This window comes from Rana temporaria, chromosome 3, assembly GCF_905171775.1.
Source record: "Rana temporaria chromosome 3, aRanTem1.1, whole genome shotgun sequence".
NCBI lineage: Eukaryota > Metazoa > Chordata > Amphibia > Anura > Ranidae > Rana > Rana temporaria.
This window is the reverse complement of record NC_053491.1, coordinates 218,114,687-218,127,572: the sequence shown is the minus strand read 5'-3', so window position 1 is coordinate 218,127,572 and position 12,886 is coordinate 218,114,687. Positions and strand designations below refer to the sequence as shown.

At 42.2% G+C, this 12,886-nt stretch overlaps 1 protein-coding gene across 2 annotated transcripts in view; it reads right to left on the bottom strand.

Annotated features, from left to right (window-relative positions):
* Positions 1–12,886, bottom strand: part of TDG (thymine DNA glycosylase) — a 29,371-nt gene that overhangs the window by 11,676 nt on the left and 4,809 nt on the right. For both annotated transcript variants that reach the window (XM_040344250.1, XM_040344251.1), the window contains exons 2-5: positions 8,614–8,873; positions 3,928–4,169; positions 3,767–3,836; positions 1,195–1,330 (exon numbers count right to left, since the gene is read on the bottom strand). In XM_040344250.1, the coding sequence (XP_040200184.1) occupies positions 1,195–1,330; positions 3,767–3,836; positions 3,928–4,169; positions 8,614–8,873 (708 nt within the window). The remainder of the gene's footprint in view (positions 1–1,194; positions 1,331–3,766; positions 3,837–3,927; positions 4,170–8,613; positions 8,874–12,886) is intronic.

Here is a 12,886-nt window from a genome sequence, read left to right as displayed (position 1 = left end):
TAGGTGGTTCATTGAGCTTCCTGTCCTTCAGTAACTGCCTGCATGTATCGGGGGGTTTACCTGCACAAAAATGTGCATTTATTATTTTGTAAAGATGAACAAGCTGAAGTTAGAAACTGATTGGTTACGATGTACATCTGTACTAGATTCTTTGTGCACCAGTTTTAGTAAATCTCTATGTCTTTATATTAGGTAGTCACACTCCAGCTGAAGAACATCAGGCTTGAAGGTGCAGGCGTTTCTCTGCTCTGTAGGGTGATGGGTGGGAGATGGAGATTTACAGGGAGTGAAAGCAAAGGGTGGATGTGACCCCTGAATAACCGCTGGTTAAAGTGTTCAAGGGGCCACAAAAGGTGCGGCAGCTCTAAAAAGTGTTGTCACTATCCTTAAAGGGGTTGTAAAGGTAATTTTTTTTCCCCTAAATAGCTTCCTTTACCTTAGTGCAGTCCTCCTTCACTTACCTCATCCTTCCATTTTGCATTTAAATGTCCTTTCTTCTTCTGTCTGTAACTCCACACAGTGATGCGAGGCTTTCTCCCTGGTGTGGAGAAAGCCTCTTAAGGGGGCAAGCAGGAGTGTCAAGACGCCCACTAACACACAGCTCCTTTCTCTATCTGCAAAGTAGAGAGTGTCCTGACACTCCTGCTCGCCCCCTCAAGAGGCTTTCTCCACACCAGGGAGAAAGCCTTGCATCACTGTGTGGAGTTACAGACAGAAGAACATGAAGTGAGGATTTCTCAGAAGAAATAAGGACATTTAAAAGCAAAAATGGAAGGATGAGGTAAAGGAAGCCATTTAGGGATTTTTTTTTTTACCTTTACAGCCCCTTTAAGCTGGCAATACAGGGAGCTAAATTTTCAAGCCATGGGTGGCCCTGTCGGCACCACCCAAACATCCTCAGATATGACAATTGAAGGAACTGAGCAGAACATTCTCCACCTATAGTGTCAATCAGATGCAGGCATTGTTTGGGCATTGGATGAAAAAAAAAATATACAATAACTGGCAGAGAAAATTCCCTCATTTATACGTTTAGCACAGACGGGTGAACCAATTATTCTAACAGCCATGGGTACAATACTATGAGCATTCCTATACAATATGCAGGCTTAACAATCCCTATATAAGTGTAATGTTACACAGGAGGTTCCCTTAAACCATCCATCTATACATCTATATTCTGACTCTTCTTACCTAGAGAGGTCCTTGCTCCCTGGAGTGGTTCTCTCCACCATGTTAGTGAAGCCAATGCCATATTCCTCTGGAAGCGCAAGGTCATCAAGGTGGTTCAACTGCTTGTCACTGAGCCCCGATAGGAACAGACATTTCCCTGAGAAGAACACTTAGGATTTACTATGATTTCAATGGTGACTTTTCTTGTCCATGACCAGACACATAAACCAATACATTTTATAAATGCACACAGGTAGGTTAGGGATAAAAAGACATTTATGGAAACTGTTAGTTGCCTGGCCATTTCTACCCTCAATACCTCTGATCAACTATCTCAAAACAAGCAAGTGGCGTGAGAACCGCTGAACTGGATATTTATTCCACACAGTGAGCCAAAGTATTGAAGCGAGAGGATAAGCACAATAGACCACTATCTAGCATTTTCACAAAAAAAGGTCAGCAAGGACCAAGAACATTTATTTCCACACAGGTTCCCTTAAAAGAACAAGCATACCCAACATTTCATACTGTTGATATGCGACTGCTGTACCATATACTTGTAGGAGAAAATCTCCTATTCTCTTTGTATTGCTTCCTTTGTGGGAAATCCCTGATGCTCCTGCCAGTTTCTCTGGTTTCCTTTTAAAAACTGTCCACACTACGCAGGAGTACGCACCATGGTCAGTTCTCTGGCTGTGCTGGGAACTTCTCCAATAATCAGTGTTGTCCCGAGACACCCCCCCCGCCCCCCTCCACAGCCATTCACTGAGAAGTTCAGTGTGCTGCAGTTTATTCTCCCCTAGCTCTTATGCAGCCGAGAACAGAGGGAATGTGACCGTTTATAAAGAAAAGGGTTATACAAAATGTACAATGTTTTTTTATCTATACCAAACGTTTTGCCTTTCATTTCTATTTTAAACTGAATGGGTTGTTTTACAAGGTGATTGTTTCCAATCAATCACTTTAAATTCTAACCCTCTACTAACATTACTACAACAAAGTCCCATGCTAGTAACGCCTTTTACACAATTAACTGGGATTACCAATTACTGAATTTTCCAGATTGTATTTAATTGGAATAATCGCAAAGGCATTTATAGCAATTAAAATCTGCCACCTACACTCTGGTAAAATATTTTTCCTATCAAATTTGTACACCAAGGAAAACTAGGATGGTGATGTAAAGCTAGCAAACATTACCTCGCAGAGGCACAATACCCAACGACTAATTTAAACATCAACATTGTAATATTATTTATTGTAAGAGAAAACATTACTTTACATACTACTAGTGCAAGCTTCTACATGATATACTCATACCACTGTATTTGTTCAAGTGATTGTAAAAGGCAGAAGATTTTTAATGCATTCTATGCATTAGGATAAAAAGCCTTCCGTGTGCAGCAGCCTCCCTAATATTTACATGAGCCCCATCTAGATCCAGCGACTGTCTAGCCACGTAAGGACCGCCTCCTGCAGATATACGTCGGCAGAATGGCACGGCTGGGCACGAGCACGTACCTGTACGTCCTCTCTAAGTGCCCAGCCGTGGGTCGGAGATAAAGAACGGGGAGATCTATGTGTAAACACAGCTTCCCCATGATTCACAGTGGCAGCTTCATTGATCGTGTGTTTCCTAATATAGGGAAACACGATCAATGACGTCACACGTCCAGCCCCACCCCCCTACAGTTAGAAAAACATATGAGGTCACACATAACCCCTACAGCGCCCCCTAGTGGTTAACTCCCAAACTGCAATTGTCACTTTCACAGTAAACAATGCATTTTTATAGCATTTTTTGCAGTGAAAATGACAATGGTCCCAAAAATGTGTCAAAATTGTCCGATGTGTCCGCCACATAATGTCGCAGTCACGAAAAAAAAAATCTCCTATTTTGTAAATGCTATAAATTTTGCGCAAACCAATCGATAAATGCTTATTGCGATTTTTTTTAACAAAAATAGGTAGAAGAATACACATCTGCCTAAACTGAGGGATATTTATTATAGAAAAAAGTAAAAAATATTGACTTTTTAAGTGGCTAGACTGGCTGCAACTCCTCTCCTCATTGGCTGAGACAGCAGCGTGGCACCATTGGCTCCCGCTGCTGTCAAAGTCAGCCAACGAGAATAGAAAGGGGGCGGGGCTGCAGCTCTGGGTCTAAATGGACACAGGGAGCTGTGGCTTGGCTGCCCCCATAGCAGGCTGCTTGCTGTGGGGGCACTCAACGGACAGGGGGGGGGGGCCCAAGAGCACCAAAGAGGGACCCGAGAAGGGGAGGATTGAGACCACACTGTGCAAATCCACTAAGCAGGTAAGTGCAACATGTTTTTTTTTTTTTATTAAAAATGGCAGAGACTTTACAATCACTTTCAGCTGGGGACTGTTTCCTGTCAAGGTTGAAGAATAAATGTATTGATCATTATACAATTATTATTTATATAGATAACAGACGTTGGTAACGTGAATATGCCAATCTGGGGTGTGGTATCACATGAATCCTGATAATGACTATCCAGGATTGGTAGAACACAGAAACTTGCTGCCACGACACATATCAAAGAATGCAAACATGCAGCAGATGACTTACAGAAATGGTTTCCAGGACCTGGGTAATGATGACCCTTGTAAGCTGCCATGAGACCTGGGTTTATTCCAATCTGAAGAGAATTAAAAACGTACAAATATAACATGACTGCACTGTAAACAACCCACAAAAAGCTGTAAAACTTCAAACTATTGTTTACTTACAATAACTATGTCCAAGTTAAATGTAAGAATATCTGGCAAAGTTTTTGCCAAAATGTCAGCTTCAGGTACCCCGTTGAATCGGTCCACTTTCCTTTTCACTTTGAAAGTGTCCGTGATTTTCTCTTGTTTTCCTGATTTCGGGGTCTTGGCACTCTTCGCAGGTTGCTTCTTTGGTTTAGGTTCTGGTTTTGGTTTAGGTTCAGCTGGAGCTTTCCTTTTCCTCTTACCCTTTGTTGCACCTTCTGAAAAAGACAGAGACATGTATACACTACATATAGCTTAATGACCTCAGCGGGCCTTTCATACAAACTTCCTGGTCTAACATGGTTGTAAAACTTCCCTCGACTACTGTTCCGGAGAAAACTACATTTTTAGTTTTACCTTCACCTTTAAACACTGATGACAATGATTAGCAGGACACAAAGTGAGAGCTCATCTAGGAAGTTTTAACTAGACGCACACGTGAACGCATTTGGTATATTGCCAATATATGTACATACTACTAAGAAAACTACTTTTTTTTTTTAAACAAAACGAGAGATACTAGTTCATTCACAAGTGCTGACTACAGAGGAAATACACAGAAAACACATGCAAGGGCCCGTTCACACCACATGCAGTGCTTTTTATCTGCATCAAAAACACATGGAAAGTATGTTACATGGATTCCAATGGCATATTTTACACCAGTGCAGTCAGTTCCAGTAGGAAATCAGTACAAAAAAAAAAAAAAAGGGGGGGGGGGGGGGGGACTTCTGGAATGCATCTAAAAATGCAATAAAAAATAAATAAAAATGCACGCAGAAATGGATCTGGAGGACATTTTTGTGGTGTGAACTGGCCCAAAAAAATAAAAGTTGTGATCATGAATGTTTGTGTAATTACTCTTAAAAAAGGAGTGCATGTCTGTTAGAGCATCCAGTGTGTGTAATTTTCTGAGTGCAGTGTACAGTATGTGAGAGAGTGCATTACCATGCAAAAGACCGAGTTCTTTGTATGTAAGCATCTCTGATGTGCAGATTTTAATTGAAAAGCCTGGTATGACAGTGATGTTGCATGGGGTGAAAATTGGCCCGACTTACAAAAATAAAACAGTAGAGCTTTTACTGAAGACCCAGAAAATGTGTGTGTGTACCAGGTGTCCCAGAACTTTTGATGTGGATTCATGTTCCTAGACAGTGACAAACCGAGCAGTAAGAGAAGACTGAGGATGACAGCCCCACAGTTAAATATACTTCAGTAATGGCAGCTCCTTAATTTCAATTCTGATTATTTATTTTTCTTTTAAGCCTTTAACATCACTACCTAAAATAAGGACCACTAAGTGATCACTGGCTTGCAGCACTCGGCTGTATACAGCATTTTAGCTGAATTTTGTTTGCCCAAGAAAGAAAGCAAAATGTTTAGGGCTCATTTACCCCAGCAGTGTTGCCTAATGCAGTCCCAAAGCAATCAGCCTGATTTCCTATGGCCTCAGTTCACCCCAAAGCGTTGTTTTAGGCCGGGTTCACAAATGTGCGGTGGGAATTGAAGCTCCGTTTTCACTACTAAATGATAAAGTAGTTGCTCAGTGTTTCAGGTCAGTTTTTGATCAGCATCAGATCAGGCTTTTATCCTGCTCACAACTGAATGACATGCGAGATTCAGAAGCGTTCCCACAGAATTCGCACCTGAGCCAGACAGCACTGCTCAGAAAAATGACAAGACTCTTTCAATTTGCACTGAATCCACACTCAGGCTGCACCGGACATATGTGAACAGGCACAATAGAAAGCAATGTTCATTCACCTCATGCGAATGGGATGCGGTTCAAAGCGCATCCAAATGGCACAGTGGTGTAGTAGTAAGTACTTTCGCCTAGCAGCAAAAAGGGTCACTGGTTCAAATCCCAACCACGACACCGTCTGCCTGGAGTTTGCATGCTCTCCCTGTGCCTGCGTGGGTTTCCCCTGGGTACTCCGGTTTCCTCCCACATTCTAAAGACATGCTGGTAGGTTAAATTGGCCCTAGTATGTGTATGAATGTGAGAATTAGGGACCTTAGATTGTAAGCTCCTTAAGGATAGGGACTGATGTGAATGTACAGTATATATGTAAAGTGCTGCATAAATTGACAGCGCTATAGAAGTACCTGAAATAAAATGTGTGAACCTAGCCTTAGTGCGCACTGAAAAAAAAAGGAAGGGCATGCTGTATTTGTCCATGCCTTTCCAATGTGCTGCAACACAACACAATATGCTGCAGTGCATAAAAATCAATTACAAGGTGAGAAAAAAAAAAAAAGCACTGCAATGGGTTTTAGGCCTTTTTCACATGGGCTTCAGCTTGTATAAGAGTAGTGTGAAAAGCAAGTTTTGACAAAGCATTTGCAGAGCTTTCAGTAAGCTTTCAAAGTACAATTCAACTCCAATTTGTAAATGTTAAACATAGATCCTAATGGAAGTGCTGATGGCCACTTTAAAACAAGCTACTAGCACGCTGGTTCTCAACTCCTGTCCTCAGGACCCACTAACAGGCCAGGCTTGCAAGATAACTGAAATACATCACAGGTGAGTGATTGCAGTATTCTAGTCTACATCTCCCCAAGGTAATGCGTAAAATCTGGCCTGTTAGTGGCTCCTAAGTACAGACTTTGAGAACCACTGAACTAGCAGGATTCAGAAATTCTTGAAGCTTGTTGAAAACCTGCTAGCCACTTGCTTAATACAGCGCTCCCAAACATGCTGCTTGTAGGACTATTTCTAACATCCCGCAAGCGCACTACCCCAGTATGAAAGCACTTGGGCGGCATGGGAGGTAGTTTTCAGGCGCTATTTCTAGCGCTAAAATGCCTAAAAACTGTCTCAGTGTGAAAGGGGTCTTGAAGCTTCAAAGCTCTACAAAAGCATTTTCAAAGATTGCTGTTCACATTGGCAATTCTCTTCAAGAATTTCTGAATCCCGCTAGTTCAGTGGTGTGACATTGCTCTTATGCCGCGTACAGACGGTCGTTTTTTGTGATGAAAAAAAAACGTCGTTTTTAAAAAACGTCATTTAAAATGACCGTGTGTGGGGAAAACGTCGTTTTAGGTCTTCTGAAAAACGACAAAAAAAATATTCGAACATGCTTGAATTTTTTGTGTCGTTTTTCAAAACGTCGTTTTTAAAACCGTGCATGCTCAGAAGCAAGTTATGAAGCGAGCTTCAATGGAAGAGTGCCACCGTACGTGCTGAACGTAACCGCGCTTTGCTAGAGCATTTTGAAAAAACGATGGTGTGTATGTTTCATCGTTTTTGAAAATGAAGTTTGAAAAACGTAGTTTTGTTTCATGATTTAAAACGTCGTTTTATTTCATTACAAAAAACGACCGTCTGTACGCGGCATTAGGTCTCTTTCAAAATGAGGCATTTTTCAGGCGCGAAAGGGCTAAAACAATAGCACCTGTAAAGCGCCTCCCCTGCAGCCCCAGTGTGAGACCCCGAGTGCTTTCACACTGGAGCGGTGTGCTTGCAGGATGGGGGGAAAAAAAAGTCCTGCAAGCAGCATCTTTGGGGTGTTGCAGGAGCGGTGAACACACTGCTCCTCAAACTTCCCTGCCATTGCACCCCAAAAACAATGGTAACGTGCCGCTAAAAATAGCAGCACTTTACCGCCGACGCCTCTGCCCCAGTGTGAAAGTCCACACAAGCTTTAAAGTGGAACTTCAGTCTCCCAATCAACATTGATTGTTTCTAATCCTCATGCTGCTAGCATTAGTAAATAGATATACTTTTCTATCATATTTTATTTTTTGCACATTTCTTTAATTACTTTGTGGTTTCTTGCCTAGGCAAATGTCGTCATACATCCCAGGAGGCTTCAAGAGCGGAGGAGAGGTTTTCTCAGCTAAGCACACTCTTCTGTATGCATGCTTGAGCTAAGGGCAGATGTATTCCAGAGAGTAAATGCTACATGAGTCATTTGCCCTTACTCAAGAAGGCCAGAAATGCTAGGGGATGATTGGGAAAGTTTGCTTTGAATATTACAAATAAATGAAAGCGTTTTTGGTTTGTGGTGGTCAGCTGCAGCGAAGATGTGCTTTAACAATTGCAGTTCACAACACACAATAATGCATGCTGTGTGGTGTTAATGAGCACTGTGGAAAGCTAAAAGGAGACCATACAGAGCAATATGCATCAGTTGGGGTTATTTACGAAAGGCAAATCCACTTTGCACTACAAGTGCAGTCGCTGTAAATCTGAGGAGTAGATCTGAAATGAGGGGAAGCTCTGCTGATTTTATTATCCAATCATGTGCAAGCTAAAATGCTGTTTACTTTCCTTGCATGTCCCCCTCAGATTTACAGCGACTGCACTTCCAAGTGCTCTTTGAACCACTTGTAGTGCAAAGTGGATTTGCCTTTTGTAAATAACACCCGTTGTTTATATCCAAACTTGTATTTTTGAGCAAACACCAATGTAAATGCTACAGGTTGTTTCTATTGTTGCAGTATGTATGGCTAACCTTGGGATTTTTCTCAATTCCTTTTTTTAAAATCAACTATCCATTACTGGCCAGATCATGTCACTTAATGTTTCTCATGCTGCAACAGAAAAATCCCAATTGGGAATTGTACAAGACCCATGGCTATAAGTCCTCCCATTATTATAGTTTAAAATAACTAATTGAACTAATATATGCTTTAAGTGTACCAGATAAGCAGCCTTACCTTGTGTTTCCTGTGGAGGCTCTGGGGCTTCTGTTGCTTGCATTTTCATGGGCTCAGTGCCGTATACACCATTCATACTATGAAACATTTGATTCTCGTTACCAAGCATGCCAGAAAATGCTTGCAGCTCGTGGGGTGGGACGTCTGTGAGGGTGTGCAGAGTCCTTTGCTCGTTGCCCAGTTCCATATTTGGTGAAGCATTCATCATTTGATGGTATGGGTAACCATAAAACGCCTGACCTTGCTGGAAGGCGTAATAGCTGAAAAGAAAACAAGTGTGAAAAAAAAAAAAAAAAATTACCCAAAGTGTTGGAAATGTGACAGCTGTATGCTATATTTGGACTATTGAGACGCAAGAGTGATTTCCTTGCACATTTCTAATCTCACTAGAGGTTTGTAAACCCACAAGATAACCTTACAAAACCATCTGGCAACAGAGCAGGAAAATAAAATTAATAGAAATATTTTTTACAATGGCATTGTTCAGCTTCAGATTGTATAAGAGTATTGTGTAAAGCTTTGAACACCTTGGTTGAAGCTTTTTAAATTTATTGAGGACGTCAAACACAGATTTTAGGGCTCATACACACTAGTGCACGGTTACATTTGTCCATGCACTGTGGTGCTATTCATTGTGAATGGCAACCCATTACACCCTCCCGATGCACGTTTGTTGCAACATACTGCAACTCACTACAAAAAAAATATTTAGATTCATTGTGGTGCATCATACAACCAATTCTAAGGATTGGACTGCCTAATACAACACACATTATACCAGTGTGAATGGCCCTTAAAAATACTTTGAGTCCAGGTTAACACTGATGCAATTTCACAGTGAGATTTCTGTTGTCACAGGTGCAAAATAATGCAATTTTTGAGTGGAGTTGGCATAGCTGGAAAATAACCACTTCCATACCAGGCCTATTCTGGCACGCCTCTCCACAAGTAAAAATCATAATTTTTTTGATAAAAAATTACTCAGAACCCCCAAACATTATATATATTTTTTTTAGCAGACACCCTAGGGCAGTGATGGCGAACCTTGACACCCCAGATGTTTTGGAACTACATTTCTCATGATGTTTAACAGTGCATGAGCATCATGGGAAATGTAGTTCCAAAACATCTGGAGTGCCAAGGTTCGCCATCACTGCGCTACGGAATTAAATATCGGTCATTGCAACTTTTTATGTCACACGGTGCGAATCTATGAATTTTGGATCGCATCAGCGTGAACCAGGCTTAAACAAGCTGCTGATAGAATTCAGAACTACTTGAACACCTGCTAGTAGTTTGTTTAAAGTGACAGCCTGCACTCCTATTACGTTCTGTGTTAAACTTCCCCATACTGACAATCACTTTGCTTTAAATGCTTGGCAAAGGTTTCCTGTACACATGGTTCTTATACAAGCTGAACCTGTGTTAGCAAAAGTCTAAGGATCAAAAAAAGTTGAATGAGACACATTTAGTGGTGTATTATTTAATAATTTTACAATTAGAATCGTGTGTGAAAATAAAGTCAGCCCAATAGTACTAGTGTGGCATTTGGAGGACTCCAGCAGTCTTTAGGGCTCATGCACACAAGGGCAATTATTGCTCTGCATCACCCAGCTCAGGCTGGGTTCACACTACGGTTTTCCCGTCCGTCAGCCGCATACGATTTCAGTATTGAAAACGTACGGGCACGGACGGGAAAACGTATAGATAGAGAATGCATTGCAAATCGTATGCACTCAGATGCATCCGGGTGCGTACGATTTGCTGGCAAAACGTTTTTTAAACGTACGCAAAACCGTGTTCAACCACGGTTTTGCGGTCGTTTTTAAAACAGTATGGCAACCGCATACGTTTTCCTTTAACATTAATGTCAATGGAAAACGTACATATGTGCGGTTCCATACGTTCCCGTCCGTTTCAGCCGCATACGGTTTTACATATAAATCGTATGCGGCTGACGGACGGGAAAACCGTAGTGTGAACCCAGCCTCAGCGGATTTCTATGGCAAGTACGATAACGTGTTTCCAATCAGCCACAGACAGGAATCCTGTTTAAAGTGTTTGTTCCCCCAGGATTTCATATTCCTGATGTGTTCCTTCTGCACCATGCACTTGTATGAAAAAGTATCCTGTTCTCTATGTATTGCTTCCTTTGTGTGAAATCCCTAGAAAGTTCAGTGTCCTATTACTTCTCCTCCCCCAGCTCTTATGTAGTTGAGAACAGAGGGAATGTGATCACTTATAAACACAGGGGGGATTTACAACGTTTTTTTAGATCTATATACAAGTGTTTTGCCTTTCATTTCTTTTAAATGTGCTGTCCTACCAGTAGCAATTAGTATTTCCTTCCTTTTATAAAAAAAAAAAAAAAATCACACAACCATCAAGTCACATGCAGTTTAGCACGTGTGAAAACATGTCATATTTGCTGATGCGCAAGGATGCCATTAGGAGTTAATGCGCTCCCCCCCCCACACACCTCTGCTAAAGAGTAATGTTTTTGCCTGTGGGTTGGGAACACATGCGATTTTGCATGCTCTAGACCACATGTGTCAAACACAAGGGCCGCAGGCCGAATCAGACCCCCTAGGCAGTGGTCATCAACCCTGTCCTCAGGGCCCACTAACAGGCCAGGTTTGCAAGATAACTGAAATACATCACTGGTGATATCATTTGCTGCTCAGTGATTGCAGTATTCTAGTCTGCATCTCCCCAAGGTAATACATAAAACCTGGCCTGTTAGTGGGCCCTGAGGACAGGAGTTGAAAACCACTGACCCACTGACCCAAGGCCATTCTACGTGGCCCTCACACCTCTCCTGCAAGCGCTGCCCCTCACTTGTCTCCCCTCAGCAAAGAAGATAGAAATCCTCTGCCAGATCCTGAACTTCTCCATGCAGCCACAGGGAGGCTCATCTGTCCCCGTCTCAGCAATCAGCAGCAGAGAGGACAGAACTTCTCCTGCACATCCTGTGCCTCTCTGTGCAGCCACAGCACCCCCCTCCTCTCTGCCTCCCCTGAGCTGACTCCAGCCCTCTTTCAAGACCCTGCACTTTCTGCTTGCCAGCTCTGCCCCCAGCAGCACAGGGTAAGGGTGGGTGCTCTGTGATGTAAGTGAGGGAGGGGGGACACTTAACTTCTGATGGGGGGGCACTTGACATCTGATCTAAGAGGGGGGGGGTTGCTCTGGACATTTAGTCCTACAGACACAACCGGCCCTTTGAGAACAAAAATAATGCAGATGCGTCCTGCAATGAAATGGAGTTTGACATCCCTTCTCTAGACTAAATCAATGACAGGCTGACACTGTCTGCATGTAATTGCACATGCAGTGAATTACCTGTGGTTAAACTAAAACTGAAGGCATTTACTAAAAGACTGCAAGCAGGCAAGCGATTATCACAGATGAGACATGCACTGCAATAAAATATACCTCTCTCCATAAACATAATCTTCTGAGACATGCAAACTGGGAAACTCAGCTTACATTGCTGGCACAGTGCCTGTGTGCTGGGCTGACTCCTTCACACTCACAGGAGTTACATTGTCCTGCGCTAGCCAATGGAGATGCCCAAAGACTGGCACCCAGAGAGAAGATGACGGTGCCAGTGAGGGACCTGAATCACTAGAGGCGAGGAAAGTTTAGTGTCACTTTAAATTAGAACTTTAGTCAGAGATTTAAATTCTGCTAGATCACTTCAGCCTGGCCCCTTTTGCAGGTATAGCAATATAAAACATTAAAAATAAGTGTCTATACTTTAAGGCTGGGTTCACACTGCTGCGAATTCTTTTGCGAATTTGAGCCGTTGCGATTGCTCAAATTTGCAAGTCATTAAAATAACATTGTTTTCCATTAGTGCCGTTCACATCAGTGCGGTGCGAATCTAAGCTGCGGAAAAAAAAGGGTCCTGTGCGAGTTTGATCCGTGTGCAATGCGAATTCAGCTCTATAGACTGGCATTCCATGAAATTTCAGCGAAATCGTGGTAAAATTGCGCGATCCTAGCCTAAAATCCAGTAATACATTGTATTCCCCTGCTCTGCACATGCTCAGTTCCTCTCCATTTTTAGGCACTGCCAAGTTTGTAGAGGCCAATCTAATGACAGTGTTAAAGTGGCATTAAACCCTTCTATCCTCGACAGCTAAGAAAGCTGCTTCTGTTTAATCTGCAACTGCCATGGTGCTGCACATGTGATCAGTTATGACTGTTTGGTTGAGGACACAAACAAATATTACAGTAATCAATTCCAGGAATGTAACCATTTGTTTAAATC